Source organism: Rhodotorula toruloides, assembly GCF_000320785.1.
Source record: "Rhodotorula toruloides NP11 unplaced genomic scaffold Scaffold18, whole genome shotgun sequence".
NCBI classification, from domain to species: Eukaryota; Fungi; Basidiomycota; class Microbotryomycetes; order Sporidiobolales; family Sporidiobolaceae; genus Rhodotorula; species Rhodotorula toruloides.
In genome coordinates, this window is record NW_015622978.1 from 120,233 (window position 1) to 140,099 (window position 19,867).

At 62.1% G+C, this 19,867-nt stretch overlaps 6 protein-coding genes and 1 pseudogene across 7 annotated transcripts; 4 read left to right on the forward strand and 3 right to left on the reverse strand.

The window, feature by feature from the left end:
- Window positions 1–224: 224 nt before the first annotated feature.
- RHTO_02381 (zinc finger, MYND-type protein) lies at window positions 225–1,751 on the forward strand (annotated as a pseudogene; the record flags this gene model as incomplete). Its single annotated transcript has 7 exons — window positions 225–388; window positions 446–626; window positions 770–878; window positions 951–975; window positions 1,074–1,157; window positions 1,211–1,581; window positions 1,651–1,751.
- Window positions 1,752–2,386: 635 nt separating this feature from the next.
- On the forward strand, window positions 2,387–3,380 carry RHTO_02382 (uncharacterized protein; the record flags this gene model as incomplete). The annotated part of the gene is made up of 3 exons (XM_016416057.1): window positions 2,387–2,948; window positions 3,009–3,073; window positions 3,159–3,380. 3 exons carry the CDS (start codon window positions 2,387–2,389, stop codon window positions 3,378–3,380), a joined length of 849 nt encoding a protein of 282 aa, XP_016271885.1.
- A 519-nt stretch (window positions 3,381–3,899) lies between these two features.
- On the reverse strand, window positions 3,900–7,675 carry RHTO_02383 (autophagy-related protein 13; the record flags this gene model as incomplete). The annotated part of the gene is made up of 4 exons (XM_016416058.1): window positions 3,900–6,387; window positions 6,480–7,249; window positions 7,326–7,517; window positions 7,631–7,675. The coding sequence occupies 4 exons, from the start codon at window positions 7,673–7,675 to the stop codon at window positions 3,900–3,902; spliced, it is 3,495 nt and encodes a 1,164-aa protein (XP_016271886.1).
- A 536-nt stretch (window positions 7,676–8,211) lies between these two features.
- On the forward strand, window positions 8,212–9,399 carry RHTO_02384 (glutaredoxin; the record flags this gene model as incomplete). The annotated part of the gene is made up of 6 exons (XM_016416059.1): window positions 8,212–8,472; window positions 8,830–8,845; window positions 8,929–9,017; window positions 9,101–9,170; window positions 9,234–9,300; window positions 9,393–9,399. The coding sequence occupies 6 exons, from the start codon at window positions 8,212–8,214 to the stop codon at window positions 9,397–9,399; spliced, it is 510 nt and encodes a 169-aa protein (XP_016271887.1).
- Window positions 9,400–9,644: 245 nt separating this feature from the next.
- Window positions 9,645–10,780, reverse strand: RHTO_02385 (peroxiredoxin Q/BCP; the record flags this gene model as incomplete). Its single annotated transcript, XM_016416060.1, has 5 exons — window positions 9,645–9,701; window positions 9,771–9,855; window positions 9,941–10,149; window positions 10,228–10,298; window positions 10,363–10,780. 5 exons carry the CDS (start codon window positions 10,778–10,780, stop codon window positions 9,645–9,647), a joined length of 840 nt encoding a protein of 279 aa, XP_016271888.1.
- A 164-nt stretch (window positions 10,781–10,944) lies between these two features.
- On the reverse strand, window positions 10,945–14,240 carry RHTO_02386 (DNA polymerase eta subunit; the record flags this gene model as incomplete). The annotated part of the gene is made up of 12 exons (XM_016416061.1): window positions 10,945–11,129; window positions 11,204–11,900; window positions 11,958–12,035; window positions 12,101–12,177; window positions 12,278–12,369; window positions 12,466–12,596; window positions 12,682–13,199; window positions 13,279–13,351; window positions 13,448–13,612; window positions 13,711–13,798; window positions 13,856–13,885; window positions 13,945–14,240. 12 exons carry the CDS (start codon window positions 14,238–14,240, stop codon window positions 10,945–10,947), a joined length of 2,430 nt encoding a protein of 809 aa, XP_016271889.1.
- A 702-nt stretch (window positions 14,241–14,942) lies between these two features.
- Window positions 14,943–19,851, forward strand: RHTO_02387 (uncharacterized protein; the record flags this gene model as incomplete). Its single annotated transcript, XM_016416062.1, has 3 exons — window positions 14,943–15,368; window positions 15,429–18,511; window positions 18,570–19,851. The coding sequence occupies 3 exons, from the start codon at window positions 14,943–14,945 to the stop codon at window positions 19,849–19,851; spliced, it is 4,791 nt and encodes a 1,596-aa protein (XP_016271890.1).
- Between the last annotated feature and the right edge of the window lie 16 nt (window positions 19,852–19,867).

Genomic DNA, 19,867 nt, shown 5'->3' on the forward strand with positions numbered 1-19,867 from the left:
TTGAGAAATTCGAGCGACTACCTGGGTAAATCAAGCAGTACTTCACGAGTACCACCAGCTTACTCCGACCCGCTCTCGTTGCGTGCAGCGTAAGCCGGGTCGAGGACTTCGCGCACGAGCGCGTCCTGATCTCGTCGCCTTCAACTGCTCACTCCACCAGCTGGAGACGCTCGTGCACTTCACACGCACGCTCACAGTACCCCATTCGACACTCCAAGACCGACATGCGGCGCGCAACCCTCTCCATCGACCATCTCACTCCTCCTCGAGATGGAGAGCGACGACCCGAACTCCTCATCAGAGACCAGTCGCAAGAGCGCATGCTCGGCATTCCCATCCTGTTCAGAAACGAGTTCTTGGCCGCGATCAAGCTCATCAACTGTACCCTGTGCGTACCCCTCTTCCTTCCTCCTCCTCTCGGTTTGAGCTGACCACGCTTCGACAGGGTTGGGGTCTCGATGTGCAACGTCGACATGCAGTTTGACGGGAGTCGCGGGAACCCGACGGGCTTTTCGGACGAGACGCATTCGCGGGCTTGGAAGGTCATCCAGCAGGTTTATGCGACGATGAAGGCGAAGACGGCGGAGGCGGATAGGGCTTGGACTGCGTTGCTGTACAATTGGGAGGTACGTTGTGAGGTGTGGTTGTCTTGTGGACGAAGGGAAGCTGACTCGTTCGTTCTTTCGCACCGCTTTTGCCGCCCTCCGCCCATCCACTATGTCGCTTCTCCTGCCTCTCCACTCACTCCGTCCTCTCCGCCGTATCGCAGCCCGTCACAGGCTGGGCATCCCACGAGTCCGACTTCTCCCACCTCGTCTTCGGTGACGGAGGACTCGACCGCTTCCTCCTTGTCGAGTTGCGCGACTCGCTGGAGTGCCGTGCGTCCTTTCTCCCACTTTTCCTCCTGAACTCGAATTCAACAAGTCGCTGATGGCGTTGTGGCGGTATAGCTTGCTGCACGAGCCTCGAGACCGAGTAAGTCTCCCGTTTCCTTGCCTTCGCTTCGACTGGCCCGCCTCGCGCCGCTCGCTTCCTCTTTGAGCTGATCGCCAACGCCGTTGGGCCCGCCACAGCTTCTTCGACGAGTGGCTCGAGCTCGCCGCGCAGCGCTGGCTAAACGTAATCACCTATCTCCCTCTTCCAAACAAGCCCAAATGGTGCGCTTCCCATTCCTCCCTCCCTGCTCCCTCGCTGACGCCCTTGCACGCAGAGTCCGCGCAACCTGGACCTGCAAAGAACACCCCCTCCTCCCCCCCTCCTTCTTCGACTTCTCCACCTCCTCCCTCCCCTCTCCCAACCCCTCCGCGCGCCTCCCAAAACCGCAAATCATCCACCTCACGCCCTCGGACCTCGAACCAATATTCACAGCCGCCGATCTCGTGGCGTTTGACACGACTTTGCGGAATGAGAACAAACCGGCGCCGGGGGAGGAGCGGAAGAGGTTGGTGAGGGTTGAGGAGGGGGACGAGGGAATGACGAGGTGGAAGACGCGAAACCCGTTCCTTGGAGCGCACGATCAGCCAATTTTGAGGATGTGCATGACGTGCAGGACGATGGATCTGATCACGAAGCGGTCGAGGTGTGCGTTTGCGCTTTCTTTCTCCTCCTTCTCCTCTCGCAACGCTGACGGGCTGTTCTTGCGGCGGGCAGGCTCGGGATGCAAGATGATCTTCTATTGTGGGCCACAGTGTCAGCGGGAACACTGGCCGGAACACAAGATTGACTGCGTGCCGGCAAAGAAGAAGAAGTGAGGACGAGGCGGACGAGGGGAAAGTGTGCTGGGCACCTTTCCTCTCCTCTCTTTCGGGTGTAGATACGGTGGAGTGTGCATTGCATGCTGTCACACCGCGGTGTTGCAGTATTACGCCAGCCAGACAGTCGGGTGTCGCGGGCGCAAGTCTGCACTCCCAAATCTGGCTGCTATCAAGACGGTGCACGACATCCTGTGCTCTCTCGAATTCAGCATTCTTGCAAACGACGCACTGGCGTGCAACTTCCGAATCTCGCACTCAGGTCTGAAGTCACAATGTCGCACTCAAGTGCGAAGTCACGACTCGCACTCAGGTATGACTTCGACCACCGTGACTCCGCGTGCGTGACTCCGTTCGACGTGACTCCGCGCGCATGTATAAAAGCGCTCGCTTTCGCTCGACACCTCTTAACCTCCTTCACTTCACTTTTCACTCCTCATCTCCTCTCCTCACCTAGGAAGCTTGGTAGCTCTGCTAGGTTCGTTGCAGGGTACGTCTTTACACACAGAGCGTGTCTGTAAGCGTCCAACAGCGAGCGCACGGCCGCAGCGAGAGCAACAAGAACCATCATCCCCTCCTCATCGCACAACCTTCTCCAACAGGTTCACCCCTCCTCCAAGAGACCACAAGCACCCATGGCCGGACTCCTCCAGCACGCAAACATCAAGCAGGAACCCCTCGAAGCCACCCTTGCCGCCACCCACAAAGTCGTCGCGGACTTCGCTCGTCGAGCAGTTCGCGAGATGGCGCCTTCTCCTGAGCCTAGAGGAGCCAACAAGCGGGCCAGCGACGACGAGGAGCACGCTCCGGGAGGGAAGAAAGCCAAGTCAAACCAAGGCAAGCCTGTGCACGTCGTCAAGCAGGAGGAGGAGGAGGAAAAAGTGGACAGTGAGGTTGGCCGCACGGGACAAAGCCTTGAGCAGCAACTTGAGCAGGTCATGAAGGACGTTAAGAAGGCCAACACAGCCCTTGGACACTGGAAGAGCGTTGTCGAGAAGACCGCAACCAAAGTCAATGAGGAGAGGTTGCACAAGTTTGCCCTCGAATGCCTCCTCAGGGTCGTCGATGGCGAACTCAACAAGAGCGAGAGTGACGTTAGCAAAATGCAGAAGGGGGTGGAAGTCCTCCACGAGCAGAGGAAGCGTCACCTCCACGAGGTCAATGTCATCCAGGACATCCTCGCTCGTCACCATGCAGGTTTGTCCTTCCACTCTCTTCTCACACAGAATAAGCACACTAACCACACCCCTCTCACAGTGAATGGAGCCAAGATGAACCCTCTCAAGCCTTACCCAGGCCAGAGAACGCTTCCTCCAGGCCGAGTTCATTGCCCGCCTTGCCAGGGTGAAACAGGACCTTTTTAGGTCTGCTCAAGCCCTTGAGCAAGCCACCCAAACCCTCAAGCAGGCCGCAGCCAACCTCGAGACTGAGGTCAAGAATAAGGCCATCCTTGTCGAGGCTGCCAAGCACATCCATCGAGGCCTTGTCAAGGCGGAGCACAACTACAGCATTGCCAGGAAGCACCTCATTGAGGTGTCCTTCTCCAGGCAGCAAAAGGTCCTCGAGGCTGTCGCCATTCGATGCCTTGCAAGCCGTGCAGCCCCTCAACCCATCCCTTCCCACCTCTGAGCATCACTTCAGATGTTCAGACTCCCACGGACATCCTCTCAACCCTCCTCTCTTTACCCTCAAACGGAAAACAGTGGCGGAAAAAATAGGTTCTCCTCCCCCTTTGGATAGTCGTCCTCCCACCTGATGATCTGTACCCTCTCTAATAGCCCCGGCCCACTCCACCTGTATAGTAGCACCCCCTCTGTACCCATCCCAGCCGGACGCATCCGAAGAAAACACTTTCGGAACTCCTGTCTTCTTCTCCTCCTTTGTACCCTCGTTCCCTTGTCCTCTCCTGTAATCTAGCCTTTTGCGACCCTCACTATCTGTGACAACGGACTCTCTGTGCAATCCTTTATTTTCCTGTTTGTGCTACGGACTGTTCGAGCGAGCTTGAGAAGGCCCAGCGCGCCCGACTCGCTCGTCCTTCACAACGAGCTTGAAGGGCACGCAGAGAACGATGCGAGATGCAGACAGGGAAGCATACACAAGAAAGCCAACAATACGAAGCAAGTCTAGGCAACCCTCGAAACCGCTTTACATCCAAGGCGGACTCCCTCCTCCTCGACTGTGACTCCTGCTGGCAAAGTAGCCTGCGCCGACGGATGGTCTTGCTCCACCGCCTGAATTGCCAAGGCGACCCGCTGCCGGCGTAGGGTCGCGACTGTGCTGCGCACCAGCTGACGCGAGCGAGATCTCCTCCTCGTCCACCTCGCCTGACCCGAGTGCGAGTCCCCAAGCGCGTCCTCGGCGTTGCATGTCCTCCGGCACAGGCGAGTCGTCGAGTTCAAGCCGACCGACCGCCTCCTCCTCACCTCGGTCGGAGCTCGCGACCCCTTCGTCTCCATCGCCTTCCTGCGTGTAGAAGCTCGAGATCGACGCAGCGCCCGAGTTATGCTCCGACACAATGGTGGAGGCGAAGCCGCTCCCGCCATCGCCTGCAGGCGGGTTGAGCGGTTGACGCGAGGCGCGCGAGATGTACGGTGCGAAGGTGATGGGCTCGGTGCGGCCGAGAGCGGAAGTGGGTGTACCAGCGGGCGGATACGGGAGAGGAGGATAAGGCTGAGCGCCGAGCGGGCCGATGGAGGGGAAAGGCGGGTGAGGATGCGTGCCGGGCGAGGCGAGGGGCGAAGTTGCGGACGAGGTCGGCAGGGGCAGGAAACGCGGGTCAAGCTGCGCAAGCGCCGGCTCGATGGCGAGAGGCGGGGGCTGAGCGGTCGAACTGGACGTGGCGGAGAGAGCCGGGCTGACGAGGGCGTCTCGCTTGAGTGCACGGTGTCCGGCGCGAGGCGTCTTCTCCAGTACCGCCGCCAATCCTGCCTCAGCCGGCGATGAACGCTCCCCGCTCGTCGTGCGGTCGCGCTGGGCGGCCACGAGTGCAGCTTGCTCAGCGACCGGGTCCTCCTCGATTGACAAACGGCTCGTCTGCCTCCGCAAGTTCGAGATCCCACTCAATGCGCTGCTCGCTCGCTGGCCTGGACTGGGCCCTCCGCTCAAGCCGAGCCCGAAAGGCGGTGGACTCGGCGACTCGCCTCCCTCGCCCATGGCGCCGTACACGCTCGTCTTGAGCTGCCGAAGCTGCTCGTCGACATCCTTCTTGCTCAGCACGCCGCTCTTACCCACTCCGCTGGCGGCGAAAGCTCCTTCGCCCGAAGTGATCGACCGACTCGCTTCGAGCCCTCGCAGGTCCGGCTTCGAGTCAAGCATGCTCAGGAAGGTGTTGATGTCGTCCGCGTCGTCCGGCGTCCCTCCTTCGTTGATGAACCGCTTCTTCTCCTCTGCCGCGCCTCCAACGACTCCCAGCCTCGCTCGCGCCTCGTCATGCTGCCGCATCATCGTCCCGAGCCTCGACGTCCCCCTCACACCCGCGACGCCCGGACTCCCGGCCGCGCCAAACGACAGCCGACTCGATGCTCGCGGTCGAGCGATACCCGAAGCGCCTGCGCCAAGCGACTCTGGCCCTCCCCACTCGCCTGATCCGCCTGATGATCCGCCGCGGCCGTAGGAGCGAGACGCAGTGTACGAGCCTTGGCTGCCAAAGATCCCGGCGGGTTGCGAAGAGTAGCTGTACGCTCGAGTGCCGGCGTAGGGAGAGGACGAGGGCGCGGGAATCGGTCGAGGAGAAGGTGCTGCGGCGCCCTGCGGTACGACCGGCGAGCGAGGCGAAATGCCCGACGAGAGTTGCGAGGACGGGCTGGCGCCGCTAGTCGAGGCGAGCGGTTGCTGGCGCGTGATCGGGCCATAGCTGTACGACGGCGACGAAGACAGACCGCCTGCTGCTGCTGCGGAGGTGAAGTAGCTGCCGGGTCGGAAGATGGGCGATCCGCTTGCGCCACTTGAACCCATACTTGGGCGCCTGGGTACACTCGAGGGACTCGCGCGCTCGATTCCTCCTGCTCCGCCGGCGCCGGAGAAGCTCGGCGCACGAGCGCGAGAAAGCGAGATGAACGCAGGCTCGACCGCTCCCGCTGCCGCGCCGGTAGGGGCGGATGTACCGGCCACAGCTGCGACGGAGTGCGGGTACGAGTAGCGGCTCGAGGTGGCGGATTGGGCGGACTCTGGGCGAGGTGACGAGCCGGATGCAGGTAGGGGAACGGGCGAAGTCGTCGCTCGAACGGGTACTGGCGCGTGTAGAGGCGAGGGAAGGGCATTAGGCGGACGAGGAGAAGGGGCGAGAGGAGAAGACGTATGAGGCTGATGAGGCGATGTCGAAGGAAGCACTGGAGCATACTGATGTCGCGACGAGAGCGAGCCGTACGAGGGAAGCGGTCCGAGACCTGTCATGCCCTTGCCAGGACCGGCTGGCGGACTTGCGTGCGCAGGACTCGTCGAGGGGAAGCCTCCGCCTGCTCGAGAGGCCGAGATCGGTAAGGAGCCTGGTCGGACATCTTCACGTGCGGACGAGTAGCGGGCGACGGTTGGGCGGAAAAAGTCTTCGTCGATGAAGCGGGACGAGAGGAGCGTCTCGATCTCTTCGACGCAGAAGTCGGTGTTGGTGCGGTAGGTCAAGTCGAGCGAGAGAGTCCTGCGAAGGAGAACGTGAGTGAGTAACTCAAGAAACTGAAGACCGGAGCGTCCGAGAGTGACAGCTCGTCACGATCTCAGACCGCCACTCACCCAAACGGTGTCGCCACCCCAGGGAACACGATCTTTTCCGTCCCTCTCTCCCTCGTGTCCCCGTCTCTCCCACTCCCCTCAATCGGCACCTCAATCCCGACCTCCCCTTCCCTCGCCTCGTCCTCCAACCCCGCCCTCGTCCTCACCGCGATCTTCAGTCCCGCTCCTCCGACCCCCGCTCGCCGCTTCGCAAGTTTACGCTGGAGCGAGTAGGCTGGTAGAGCGCGGACGAGGGAGAAGAGTGTTCGGAAGTGCAGGATTGAGTGCTTGTAGACTGTCGGGAGCTCGATTTGGGTCGCGGCTGTGGAGGCGGATGGTGAAGGTGAAGAGTAGGAGGAGGAAGGTGACGGGTGAGAAGGAGGATGGAGGGAGAGGACCCATCGTTCGAGGACGACGGGAGGGGCTGGGACGTTCGGTCCACCTGCGGAGCGGGGACTTCGTACACCCGGCGAGATCGGGAGCGGAGAAGTAGCACCTGATCGTGCGTGTGCGCCTGCACCGCTCGTTGACCGACCGCCATCGACTCGTATCCGACGGCCTTTCTGATCGGAGAGGACAAGTACCTGGTTGGGCGTCAAGTCGGAAACGTCTAGCACGACTTCGAGAACCATCGGCGGTATGTGAGGCTGAGACGAGGAGATGGACGACGGTGCAGCGGAGTAAGGCGCAGAGGAAGAGGGCGAAAGTGTCGCGGAGAGGAGATGCGATACGTTCCGCCAGGTCCGAAGCTCCGCCCGAAACAGGTCATTGTCCGGTAGCTCGAGGTTGAACTGCAAACCGAGCGACAGTGATAAGCGTCAGCCATTTTCAGCACAACAGAAGCTATCAATCGAAGCTCCGACCCACCCATTTGTTCGTCTTCCTACCGCGCTCTTTCCCACTCGGCTTCCGCGTCCCGCTCGCTGCACTAGGCCCTATAGACGGCGTCGAGTCTCCCGGGACAGGCGAGGCGAGGCTTGTAGGCGAGTATGCTGGATCGTCGACGACGTGGGTCAAGCGCGCCTGCGAGACGATCGCGCATGTCTTGGCGTAGAATTGCTGTCGCCAGGCATGTACAAGGGTCAGTCGAAGCGCTGGAATCCAGGTTCAGAGACGGCATCTCGTGGCAGATGACCCGCGTGTGAACGGAAGACTTGGCACTCGCAACGCACCTGTACGAGCTGATCCGCCTTCGCCTGCTCCGTCTTCTTCGTCATACCCGCTCCTGCGCCCCCCGCTCCTCCCGCGAGCCCAGGAGTCCCGCTCCCTCCCCTATCGCTGTCGAGCGATGTCCGCCGTTGTTCCACGGTGGCGCCTTCCGGTGATGCGGTCAGGATCGGCTCGGGGTGTTGCGATAGACCTGGATTGACTGGAGTAATCTTCTCGTCTGCCTGAGCTGTTGCTGAAGCGTGAGGACGTCTTCGATCGGGAGGATGTCGCGAGAGTGGGGAGGTGGTGACGAGTCAAGCAAGCGTGGCGGCGAGCGCTGTACAGTCCTGAGCAGTGTCTGGGCGGGTAGCTCGCTAGCAAGACGGTCACAAGGCAGCAGCTCGAACGGTGTGAGCGGTGAGAGGGAGACCCAAGCGAGGAGGTGGGGGTGGCCTTTGTCACGGCCGCTACACCTTCTTCCGCTGGTTGACTGGTCAGAGACGACGGCGAGATTGTTCTAGAGCTACAGCATCCCCGTCATACCCAACTTGCGCGGCGAGAGAGCGTCGAGGCGACCTCTTCCTCCTCTCCCTCGCTCCGCGGCATGCTGACGCGGCGAGCGAGGCTGCTGACTGTCCTGGCAGTCGTGTCGTTGCTGCCAATTGTCGCTCTCATCCAAACCTACCGTCACCTCGCTTACCGCTCCTCGACCTCCCTCTCACTCGCCGACTCGTCCCTTTCCCTCTCGCACATCACTCCGCCACCCGCCGAAGCCGCCCAACCACCACAAACAGTCACGATGTCCGCCAAAGAAGCCGTCGAGCAAAAGATCGCGCAGGGCAAGCGCACCGTCGTCTTCTCAAAGGTTCGTCGACCGGCCATTACCTCATCAGCCTGTTCGCGGCGCTCGCTGGACGAAGAAACGTTGGAAGGCTTCGTGCATCCGAGAAGCCTGGGAAAAGGCTGTCTGGACGTCTCCACTCCCGCCAGCGACTCGCGAGGGAGGCGGAGGGGTGGCTCGGTCGGTTTTGTAAGGAGGCGAACATCGCGAGGGCGGGAGGGAGAAGCAATTGGAGTGCACCTTCGTGACACTATGCCACGCTCGGCATACTGGCGAACTGGACTGCGCGGCGTTGGCCTACTTCGTCCTCCTCGTCTCCTGCCGATCCAGCCTTCTTCTCTTCTCGACGGAGACTGACCTGCTTTTCGTCCTTCTGCACAGTCGTACTGCCCCTACTGTACGTCCGCTCTCTCTCCACCGGATTCTCACTCTCTCTGACCTCGAACTCCGTCCTCTCGCCCCTCCGCTCCTTCACTACAGGCCGCCGTGCCAAGCAAATCCTCAAGGACGCCGGCGAGGACTTTGACGTCTACGAGCTCGACCAGATGGAGGAGGGCTCGGACTGGCAGGTACGTTCGGCTGCGACTCCCTCGCCGCTTCTCCCCCTCGATTCGAGGAAGAGGTGCTGATTGTAGTCGTTCAATACGAACAGAACGCCCTCGCCAACAAGACCGGCCAGCGTACGGTCCCCTCGATCTGGATCGGCGGGAAATTCATTGGCGGTTCGTCCCGTTCCCTATCTCTGCCTTCTTTCGCCGGACTGACCCCCCAAGTGACGCGCACAGGCTGCTCCGACCTCGAGGCGAAGCAGCGCTCGGGCGAGCTCAAGACCCTCCTCGGCGGCAAGGCGAAGTGAGCTAGCGTCTGAATCGTGTAGCGCCGAGGCGAGACTGTATCGAGCAAGAAAAATCGTTGTTTGACACACGCTTTTGTTGCTCGGGCAGATTCTAGAGACTCTCGCACGCGGTTGTATTCGAGGAGCGCCTGAGCAGAGACGCTTGGATGGCACAGAGGAAAGCGAGCAACAGAGGTCAAACGTCAAAAGCGCACAGAACTAGATCGCAACTCGTCTCTCACGAGACGAGTACGCGCGAGAAAGACGAAGGAAGGACTAGCGAGACACTGAACGGGTATCGAGAGAAGCTGGGAGGGTGAATGGACGACTTTGAGGGTGTACGCGGGAGGGGCGAGGCGGTTTACTCGTCCTTCTTCTCCTCGGCGGCGCCGTCCTTGATGGACTTGACGAAGTCGAGCTACACTCGTGTGCAGCGTCAGCGTTGTCAGCGAAGCAGATTTGTGAGCGATTCGTGAGCGATACGCACCGCGTTCTTCGGGTCGTTGGCAGGCTTGACGCCGATCGCGGCCTCGAGGAGCTTGCCGCCCTTGGCGATAACCCAGTGGCAGCGCCTGTGCATGGCTGTGTCAGCTCACGACAGCAGGGTTGACGCGAAAAACGTGACGGATTGCTCAGCGGATTGCAGAGGAAACGCACTTGTTCGCAGTTGTCGCGCCGAGCTTCTTGAGGAGCTTGTCCTCCGGGTCGCAGAGGAGCGAGTATCCGAGCGTGTGCTTGGTCTTCCACTTGAGTTGCGCGGTCGGCTTGTCCTTCGAGAGACCGTAGACTCCGTAGCCGAGGTCGGAGAACTCGCTGTGGATGTCGCGGTAGCCGCACGCTTGGTTCGTGCAGCCGGGAGTGTCGGCCTGCGCGAGTGGGTGGCATGTCAGTCGCGCAAGCGAGTAGATCGCTGAGCGAGGGGGGGAACGATGGACGCGACGAACCTTGGGGTACGAGAAAATCACGAGCGGCTTCTCGTCGTAGAGCGACTTGAGCGAGACCTCCTTGTCGTCCTCTGTGGATATCATGAGAAGGTGTCAGATGCGCATAAGAGTGCCGAATCGACGAGAGGGACGCACCGTTGTGAAGGACAACATCCTCGACGACGTCGCCAATCGTGTACTTCCCGGACGCGCCCTCGTCCTTCTTCTGCTTCTTGCTGTCCTCCTTCTCGTCCTTGTCGTCCTCTGCCTCGTCTGCCTTGCGCTTCCGCGAGGTGGACTTGGGCTTGTCCTCCTCGTCCTCCTTCACGTCGACACCGGCCGCCTTCGCGACTTTCTTGGCCGCAGGCTTGACGACGTTCTTCCTCACAGCAGTCTTTGCCTTGGCCGCCGCCTTCTTCACGACCTTGCCCGCCTTCTTCGCCGCAGGTCGCGCCTTCTTCGCTGCCTTGTCCCCGACGGCAGAGGCAGCCTCCTTGGCCTTCGCGGCGGCCTTGTCGGCCTGGACGACGCGCGAGGAGCGTCGAGGAGCAGATTCAGAGCGGAGGGTAGGCATAGCGAGAAGTGAGCGAGTGCAAGAGTGACTTGTCAAAACAAGAGAGCGGTGGGGGCGATGAGGACGCGTCTACCACGAACGACGGCAAAGACAGGCGAGCTGGATTGCGTGTGATAAGTAGCGATAGTACAACGACAGGACAGACTGCGAACGACCGCGGAAAATCACCCCTTGCGACCGAAAAAGCCAGTCAACTTGCCCTTCTCCCGCTCCTTCTCCTTCTTCGACGGCTTCAACTGCTTCCTACTCCCCTTCTTGCTATTGCCATTCGAGCCTGCCGACGAGGTCGTCTTGGCGCCGCCGCTTGTCGACCCGCCCGAGCCCCAGCCGTTTGCTTTTCGCTCCTTCTCTGCGAGAGACAGAACGGGGACGAACGTCAGTGCGAGGCCGTGACAGAACGCGTCGAAGAGAACGAAGACGCACCGAGGATGGCCTTGGCGACGTGAAAGTCGGCATGCTCGGCCTTCTCCTTCTCCAGCGCAGCCTTGACCTCGTCCTCCTTCCAACTGCCTTTCGCGAGCGCCGTTCGGGCCTCGACAGAGATGAAGAGCTTCTTGCCACACTCGTCGCACTTGGCTGTCGGAAGCCGGCGAGGCGAAGGCGGACCGGCATCTTCCTCAGAGTCGGACGAGAGGGTGAGCTGCTCGGTCCCGTCGGGCTGGACGGTGACGCTCGGCGAGCGCGACTTGACCTTCGTGTCGCCCGCCTTCGCGCTCTTCGTGGCCGCTTTGTCGACCTTGCGCTTCTTCGCCGGCTTAACCTCGTCCGCCGACCCGTTGACTGCTTCCTTCTCCTTGCGCTTCTTCTCCTTCTCGCCCGATCCCTGCGCACTCGCACCCTTCGCCATCTTCGCCGCAAAGAACCCCTCAATCCCACGCTGTCCCTCCTCGAGCCTCTCAAGTCCAGAAAAGCTGAGCTGGACATTCGAGTAAGGTCCGATGGGCGTCTCGGCCGTCGGCGGAGGACCAGTCGAGGTCTGCGCGCCGATAGCGGTTCGGAAGAGCTTTTCGGCATGGCGGAGGATGTAGTTGATCGTGAGGGTCGAGGTGAAGGGGAAGGGGATCTGGTGCGAGTGGATGACGAAGGTCGGCGAGCGGTGCGTGAAAGTGATCGTCTTGGGCTGCGATGCGGGCGATGTTAGCGGCAGACTAGTAGATAGGAAGCGATAGTTGCGCACCCAGAGCCCAGGCGAATCCTCCCTAGCTTCCGTCAAGCGCAGGTGCATCTCGGTCGCGAGGATGTTGAGCCAGTGCATCTGCGAGCCGGCGGGCATCATGTAAGACGGAGAAGCGAGTGCTAGAGGGAAGAGACGCGACGCACCGTCTCGCCGTACGTCTTGATCGACGGACGGAAGTTCTTGCTCGACAGCATGCTCTTGACCTGCGTCTTCGTGTCAACTGCGGGGCAAGCTAGCCGTCAGCTCATGCCCGAATTGACAGCGGGTCGAGCGCAGATGAAAGCGCTACGACAGCATGCTCGGGAGGAAGGCCGACGCACCTTCGGTGTAGTCCAAGCCGCGCACGATCTCCCACAGCCACATCCCGCTCGAGTCGCCGAGCTTCGCCTTCAGTTCCGCGAGCGAGAAAGTACTGCGTACAGTGAGTCAGCGTGACTCGAAAGTTGAAAGGCAATTCGCGCCGGAACGACCGGCTGAAAGCGCCAACATCGAGCAGAACGCCACATACAGCAAGTCTCCCACCGTGTTAGCCTGATACGTCTCCTGTACAGCAGTGCCGAGTTTGCCGCCGAGGTTGCGGATCTTCTGGAACGGCATTGGGCGGAGGAAAGCTGGGACGGCGCAGTGTCGGAGGACGGTCTGTACGCGGCCACTCTCGATGCTCAGCCGCATAGCCCGCTGAAGCGAGCAACGAAGATGAAGGACAAAGACGTCCGCAACGCACCTGTGCATTCGGCTTCTTCCAAGCACTCGTCAATTTCGCCAACATCTTGTTCGTTGCGATCCCCGCCGAGCACGTATACCCCAGTCGCTCCTTCACCGCCACACGAACGTCGCGAACGATCGACGCGCCGAGCGAGAGACAGAGATCGGACCAGGTGAGAGGCGGTTCGGGCGGGTCGGGCGTGGGTGAGCTGTCGTCCGCTGCTGCTGCGAGTGGTGCGGGCGCTGTAGCTCCGTCGGAAGGAGCGACAGCCTTTGTAGGTGACGAAGAAGGCGGCGCGGCAGTTCCATCCGGATTGAGCCGGCGCACTTTCTCCTTCTTCTGCCCCGAGAAAGGGATCAAGTTGCACAATCCGTCCCACTTGATGTCGCCGTCTTGCACGCCAAGCGCGGATGGCGAGGGGAGAGGTTCGTCGAGACTGCCGGAGGGAGCGGAAGAGAGGGCGGGGTAGCGGTCGAGGAGGAGTTGGCGGACGGGAAGGGTCAGGTCGAGGAAGGATTCGTCGATCGAGGCTTTTTCTGCGAGACAACAAGCGGCGAGGAGGTTCAGAGTCAGACTAGCATTCCTCGGACCCATAATGCCGAGTCTCGGACGCACCGACAATAGGGCAGAACTCGCTGAAGACGGCGAGAATCTTGCGCGATTCTTTGCGGTACATGTCGAGCGAGACCTGCGGACGGTCCTTGCAGGTCAGTACCACGGCGTGTGGTCGAATAAAGACGCGAACGTCGCGGAAGCCCTGCCAGACGTTCCAAAGCCAACTCACCTTATGCGTCTCGGGCTTCGCCCCGTCCCAGTACCCCGGCTCCTTCTCGCCATTCTTGTACGTCTGGACATGCACGAGTTTGAGGTCGGGACATTTCTTGAGCGCTTCGGCGGGCGTCTCGTGGCGGGTGATCCCGTATGCTCGCGCGGGATAGTTGACTGCGATCTGCGACGGGGTTAAAGGGGTATCAGTCAAGCTCCAAACTGAAGATCCCAGTTTCTGTTGGACATTTGCGAAGCAGGAAATGGCAGAGCTCGACTGACCAAGCCGTTCCATTGCTGGACTGCCATGGGCTGATCGTCGGGGATGCCCAACCGGCTCATCTCCATCGCAGCGTACGCGGCGTCGATACTGCGTCACATCGCACTTGTCAGCTTCGTCTAGAAGGATGATTAGAGCGGAACGCACTCGATGTGCGCGATTACTCGGAGAGGATTCCTGCGAGCGCGTCATTTGCCCTCAGAACGCGCCTCGAAGGCAGTACGGACAGCACGCACGCTGCTCCACCGTTGTTGGATCCCAGCAAGTGCCTATACGTCGGCACAGGCGCGGGCGGGAACTCTCCATCTCCACCGGGTCCCTCGACTCCCTCGCTCGTGGCCCGCTCCTTCCCCTTGATGCTCCCGCCCGTCTTGCGCTTCGGTGGGCTGAATGGAACGCTGGCGGGTGCGACGGGCGGACGGGTGCCGGGGTGTGGACGCGGTGGACTGCGATCTCGGTACGCTGGCGGGCGGGAAGAGGGAGAGACTGCGCGCTTGGTCGGCGAGCGGTCGGGGATGGGTGGACTGCCCATTGCGAGCAGGCGTGTGGCAGTGTCAGACGAGGCTCTGGGCGCGTGTGGACCACTGGAGGTGTGTGTCGAGATGAGGAAGATGTCAATCCAGGAGGTCGCAGAGTCGTCGTCGAGCGGTCGCGGCGCTGCTGGAGTGGTCCAAGTCGACTGTCAGTGTCTCAAGCGAGTCACTATACGCAAGTTCTAGCGTGTCCAGCGATGCGAGCGAATGGGAGGAGGACAACCCGCTTTGACATCTCGCTCGAAGACCGCAACAAGTCGCGTGGCCAGGAGAAGCTGCTAATGGTCTTGTCAGGAGGCTTGCAGACATCGAGTATTCTACTGCACTCATAAGAAGCGCAACTTCGCCAGATTCAAGTCACGTGCACCCTCGCGAGTGGACGCGTCTGGCCAAGTTCACCTTGGACCCTGCCTCGCTCAAGAACGCACACTCTGCCCGGCTGTGACGGCTCTCTCGAGGTGGACATTGCGCAAGTGACTCCAGCTCGACCGCCCGACCCGCTCGCCGTTTCGAACGACCCGTGTTGACGCGCCCATCGTCCTCGAGTTTCGTCGACCCAGGTGCGCCCTCCTGCAATGCCGCAGGACGTGCGCAAGGCTGATAGCAGCTGCCGCAGACCCACAGCGACCGACTGACCCGCCTCGACGCGTCCACACTGCGCCCAGACCTCCTGTCCCCTCCTCTCGCTCGCTCCCGAGGGCATGCCCTCGTCATCCTCGACTCGCTCGCGCATCCCCCGCTCGACAGGCGCGACAGGCGCGAACGAGAACGTCCCACCGGTGCCGAGTCTCGCGGGCAAGTCGGCCAGCCTTGCGGGTGCGAAGGGAGGATCGCTCAAGATCTCGAAGATCCCCCTTGTCCCCTCCATCGCGTCAAATACGGCGAACGGCGGTGGACGCACTCTCAGGAAGACTGTTTCTCAGGCGACGATCGTGATCCGACGCGACTCGCCTTCGGGAGACGAGCAGGACGCGCCGAGTGCCGGTCGAGACGAGCAGACGTCCGGATTGAAAGTCCGCTTCGATGAGGCTGAGGACGACCAGGAGCAGATGCCCACGCCGCCCAACTCGCAGAGCCCGCCGAGGGAGAAGACGACTGCCGCAGGAAAGGGAAAGGGCAAGGCGGAGGTACGTTCTTGCGGTCCTCGTCTGCTCTTCGCCGTGGCGCTTACCTGCTTCGTTTCGCAGCTTCTGGCACCCACTTTAAGCCAGCTGTCCCAACCTCACTCGTCAGGCAAATCGACTACCGCCGCCTCACGCCGCACATCTCGCTCGCCCATTCCTCCCGGTCCCTCTCATGCCCCTCAAGTTCTCGCAGCCCGTCGTCGCTCTTCCGTCTCCCCTCTCCCTCCTACCGTCACCGCATCGATCGCTGCACCCGGCCCCTCTGCCTCGCAGCCCTCCCAATCCTCCCGCCACACCCGCGCCCGTCCTCGACCCTCCGAAACCCTCCCCGTCGCAATCGTCATCTCCTCCGACGACGAATCAGAGCCGGACGAGCTCCTCCTTCTCCCCGCTGACAAGTTGAGGGGTAGAGGGGAGGGGAAACAGAGGGTTTGGAGGGCTCATGCGCGCGAGATGAGTGCGAGGCCGGTTGAGGCGTTGAGGGGGTCGAGGAAGGGCGTGAAGAAGGAGATGAGTGTGGAGCGGGAGCTTGAGGGACAGGCGACGACGAGTCAGCCGTCTCCCGCTTCGCTTGCTTGGGACTCAGAACCCGTCCCGGCATTCCAGCCTCTCGCTTTCGACGACAACTCTGCCGCGCCGAGCTTCGACCAGTCCGCACCAGCGGAAACGGAGCAGGTTGACGGCTACGGCGCAGACCTGGGCGGCTTCGACGGTCACAACTTCGACTTCGACGCAAACCCGATCCAGTTCGGCGAGACAGCCGTCGAGCAGCCTGCCGAGGACGCAGCAGTGGACGGCGAGAACGTCGAACCGCAGAATGTCGAGCACGTTCAGCAGGACCAGTTCCTCGACTTGCAGGAGCAATCCTCGGGCTCGGACGGCGAAGGCGGCGCAGAGCCTGCGGAGGAGATGCAACTCTCGCCCGCTCGTTCGACAATCATGGCCGACGCCGCAAACTCGGACGTCTCGACCGATGACGAAGCCGAGGCGGAGGAGGTCGACGCGCCCACCTCGTCCTTCTTCCATCCTTCCGCGTCGGTGCGCCGCGCTCGCCCTTCGTACCCGCCACTTCCGCCCAATCGTACTGGCCAGTACGACTTGATCGTCCCCGTTCGACTCGACAGTTCGCCTGTCCGTGGCGCTTCTGTTGCTCGCGAGGCGGAGACTCAGGAGAAGGAAGAGCTCGTTGCAGAGGAGAAGCGGGGTCGACCGGCTCGTGACTGGAGAAGAGACAGTGTGGAGCAGGAAGAGGGAGATGTCTTTGGTGCTGCGCCTGTCGAGACGGGGCAGGCTGTCGAGGCGGAAGTCGAAGAAGAGGAGGTCAAGCTCGAGGAGCTTTCGCAGGAGGTGCCGGCTGCGGTCGAGTCTAGACGCCAGGTGTCCACAGGACCGGCTGCATCGTCTGCGTCGACACAAGCCTACGTCCCCGTCCTGCCCGCCCTCCTCCGTCCCGCCACGCTCTTCTCTCCCTTCCGTTCGCCCTCGCCCGCGCCCTCCTTCGCCTCCCGCCACCAACCAAATTTCGCCTCCCCGAAGCTCCCTCGCGAACGCTTCCCCTCCCTCGCTCCCTCCTCACACGCCGCCTCACCCGCTCCCCTCCCTCCCTCCTCCGCAAAAGCCTGGACTCGCGGACCCGCTTTCTTCCGCTCCAGCTCGTTCTCGCCTCCCCCTCATGCGGGGCTGGCGCGCACTGCGACGCTGTATGAGCGGAATCCGAGGCTGAGAGGCGGAGACGTGGAGCAGAGTAGGGAGTATCACCAGTTTGCGGGGTTGGATGCGTCGAGTCCGATGGTTGAGTCGGTCAAGGCTGTCGAGGAGGATGTTGGAGGAAGCGGCGACGGCAGCGAGGAGGACGAGGATGACGAGGAAGTCGTGCTCGTTGGCCAGGAGTCGCAGACGCTTGAGCGCAGCAGGTCGCAGAGCGCCATGCCGGACGCTTCGCCTTCTCCTCCCGCCCTCGACGCCAGACCAGCTGAGTCACCTTCGCCAGTCGAGGAGACTCAGGAGCTGGACGCCGTCGACAACGACGAGCGGATGGCTTCGCCCGCCGCCTCGATGCGCTCGTTCGCCTCGCCTGCTCGCTCCGCGAACGGCGACGTCCTGATGTCTTCGCCCGCCGCTTCAATCCGCTCGGTCGTCATGGCGTCGCCTCTGCAGGACCGCAGGCAGCAGGAGTCGACACCGGCGTCGAGGAAGGGCAAGGAACGAGCGTCCCTTTCGCCGTTGCGGAGTGTCGGCGGCAGCCCTCTCAAGGCGCGGATAGGCGAGTTTGTCGAGGGCAGTCGGACAAAGCTGCAGGGTTTGCTGTTTGGACCTCGCGCTTCGACGCTGCGAGCGGAAGACGAGTCTACGGCTGCAGACGAGCAGGCCGCCTCGCCATCTGCCGACCCTGCACAAGGCGAGAAGGCTCAGTCTACCGAACACGAGGAGGACGAGCCATTCTCGCGACCCTATCTCCACCCGCAAACGCGAACACTCGCGCCCGATTCAACCTTCCCGACCCTCTCACACTCTCGCTCGAACGCCTCCCTCGCTTCGAACACCTCCACTCGTTCGCAACGTCGTCGCAGGCCATCGCACCCGAGTCTGCCGGTCATAGAAGTCTCCTCGACCGACGCCCGTGCTGCAGCTCGTGCGGCTGCCATCCTCAAGGTCCACCACAAGTATGTCGAGCAGGGCATCGAGTCGGTTCCAACGGAGAAGGGTGACGCAAGCGAGGAGCAGCGCGCTGAGGAGGAAGACGAGGAAGAGGAGGAGGAGCTGCGCACGCTGCTGCTCGACGCCGAGGACGAAGTTCGCGACCAGAACCCCCGCGGCAAGTCGCCCGCCGTCGCCACTTCTACGGATGCTCAGCCCGTCAAGGATATCGCAACGCCCGCACGCAGCGAGCGCGACTCGACGGCGGGTCTCTCGAGCGTTGTCGGCGAACGCTGGACCTCGCAGGAGTGGCGGCGCCTCGAACAGACACTCGTCGAACTCGGCCGCCGTCAGCGCAGGGGCACCAGTGTCGCCTCCGTCTCCATGACGAGCGAGTCGATCGCTGCAGCATCCGTTGTCGGCGAGGATGTCGAGACGGAAGACGTCGTGGAGGCTTTCTTGCGGAAGTGGGGAGTCTCGCGCGATGAGTGCGTCGGCGAGTGGGCTTGGTGCGCTTGCCTCTTCTCCAAGATCTGCTGCTCGACCTGACGACGCAATCTACCGCAGGGACAAGCTTGTCGTACGCGTTGATGCGCTCAAGGCTCGTCGTGCCAAGGATGCTCGTTCCCGCCGAGGCGCATCCTCTGCATCTAGTGCCCGACCCCTCCCCGCCGTCGAGCAACCTCGCAACGAGCCGCTCGAAGCTGAGCTTCGCCGTGCCTCATCGCCGGTCGAGCAGGAAGACAACCAGGAGGACACGCCCGAGTCGCTCGACAGCGTAAAGGCGGAACCGACGAGCGACGACGAGCGCCAGTCCGTATCGTCGAGAGACGAGGAAGGAGAGTCGAGTTCGGCAGACGAACACGACGAGACCTTCTTCGCTTCGTCATCGTCCCGCCGGGAACGCCGTACCCGCCGCGAGTCCATCGAGGCTGTCTACCTTCCCACGGCTCTCGCCAATCCCGCCTTGCGCCACCTCTACGACGACACGCCGCCGGAGAAGCCCAAAGTACCTGTTCAGGACACGACGCGCGACGGATCGCCTTCTCCAGGATCTGATGCGGATGCGTCTGGTTCGGCGGGATTGCGCGAGTCGACCTCGGCTCAGCCCGACGCTCCGCCGAGCAAATCGCCCGGCTCTGCGTCGCGCCTGTTCTCCTACCTCGGCTCTTTCGTTCGCCGCTCTCCCGCTCCATCGCCCTCCTCGACACGCGCCACGGCTGCCACTTCTGCCTCTGCATCGCCCGAGCCAGAGATGCAGCAGGTCAAGCTGTCATCCACTCTCGTCACCCCGCAGTTTGCGGAGACGTCGAAGCCGTACCCGCCCATCCCGTCCGCCATCTCGGGCAAGCCGCTCCCTCACCTCAAGGACCGCAAGATCCTCCCTCTTCCGCCTTCGCACTTCGCTCGAGATGCGGACGCCTCTGACGACATGTTCTCTCCCGTTGCGACGACTTCGCGGGTTACGCTCGATGAAGAAGCGGACGCCTCGACGCTCGCGCTCGGCAGTCAGCCTACCCGTCGGCGTCGCTCGTCGGGCAACGGCGAACGCAGTCGTGTCTGGGACGTCGTCAACGCTATCGAGGAAGCCGAGTCGTCGCGCGAGGAGGAAGAGTCCCGGATCATCGAGCTCCTCCAGACGAGCGGAGGCGGCGCCAAACGTCGCGCAGCGGGCGGGGACTTGCGCCAGCAGGAAGGCGACGACCCTAAGGGCAAGGGCAAGGCGAAGGAGTGGGAATGGCGGAAGTTTGTCGAGATTGACAAGGAGCTGCAGCGGACGATGATTCCGACGGGGACGAGGGCGCTCGACAGGCGGGTCAGCGGCGAGCGGAGGGCCTCGAGGCGATGAGACGTGTCGTATGTAT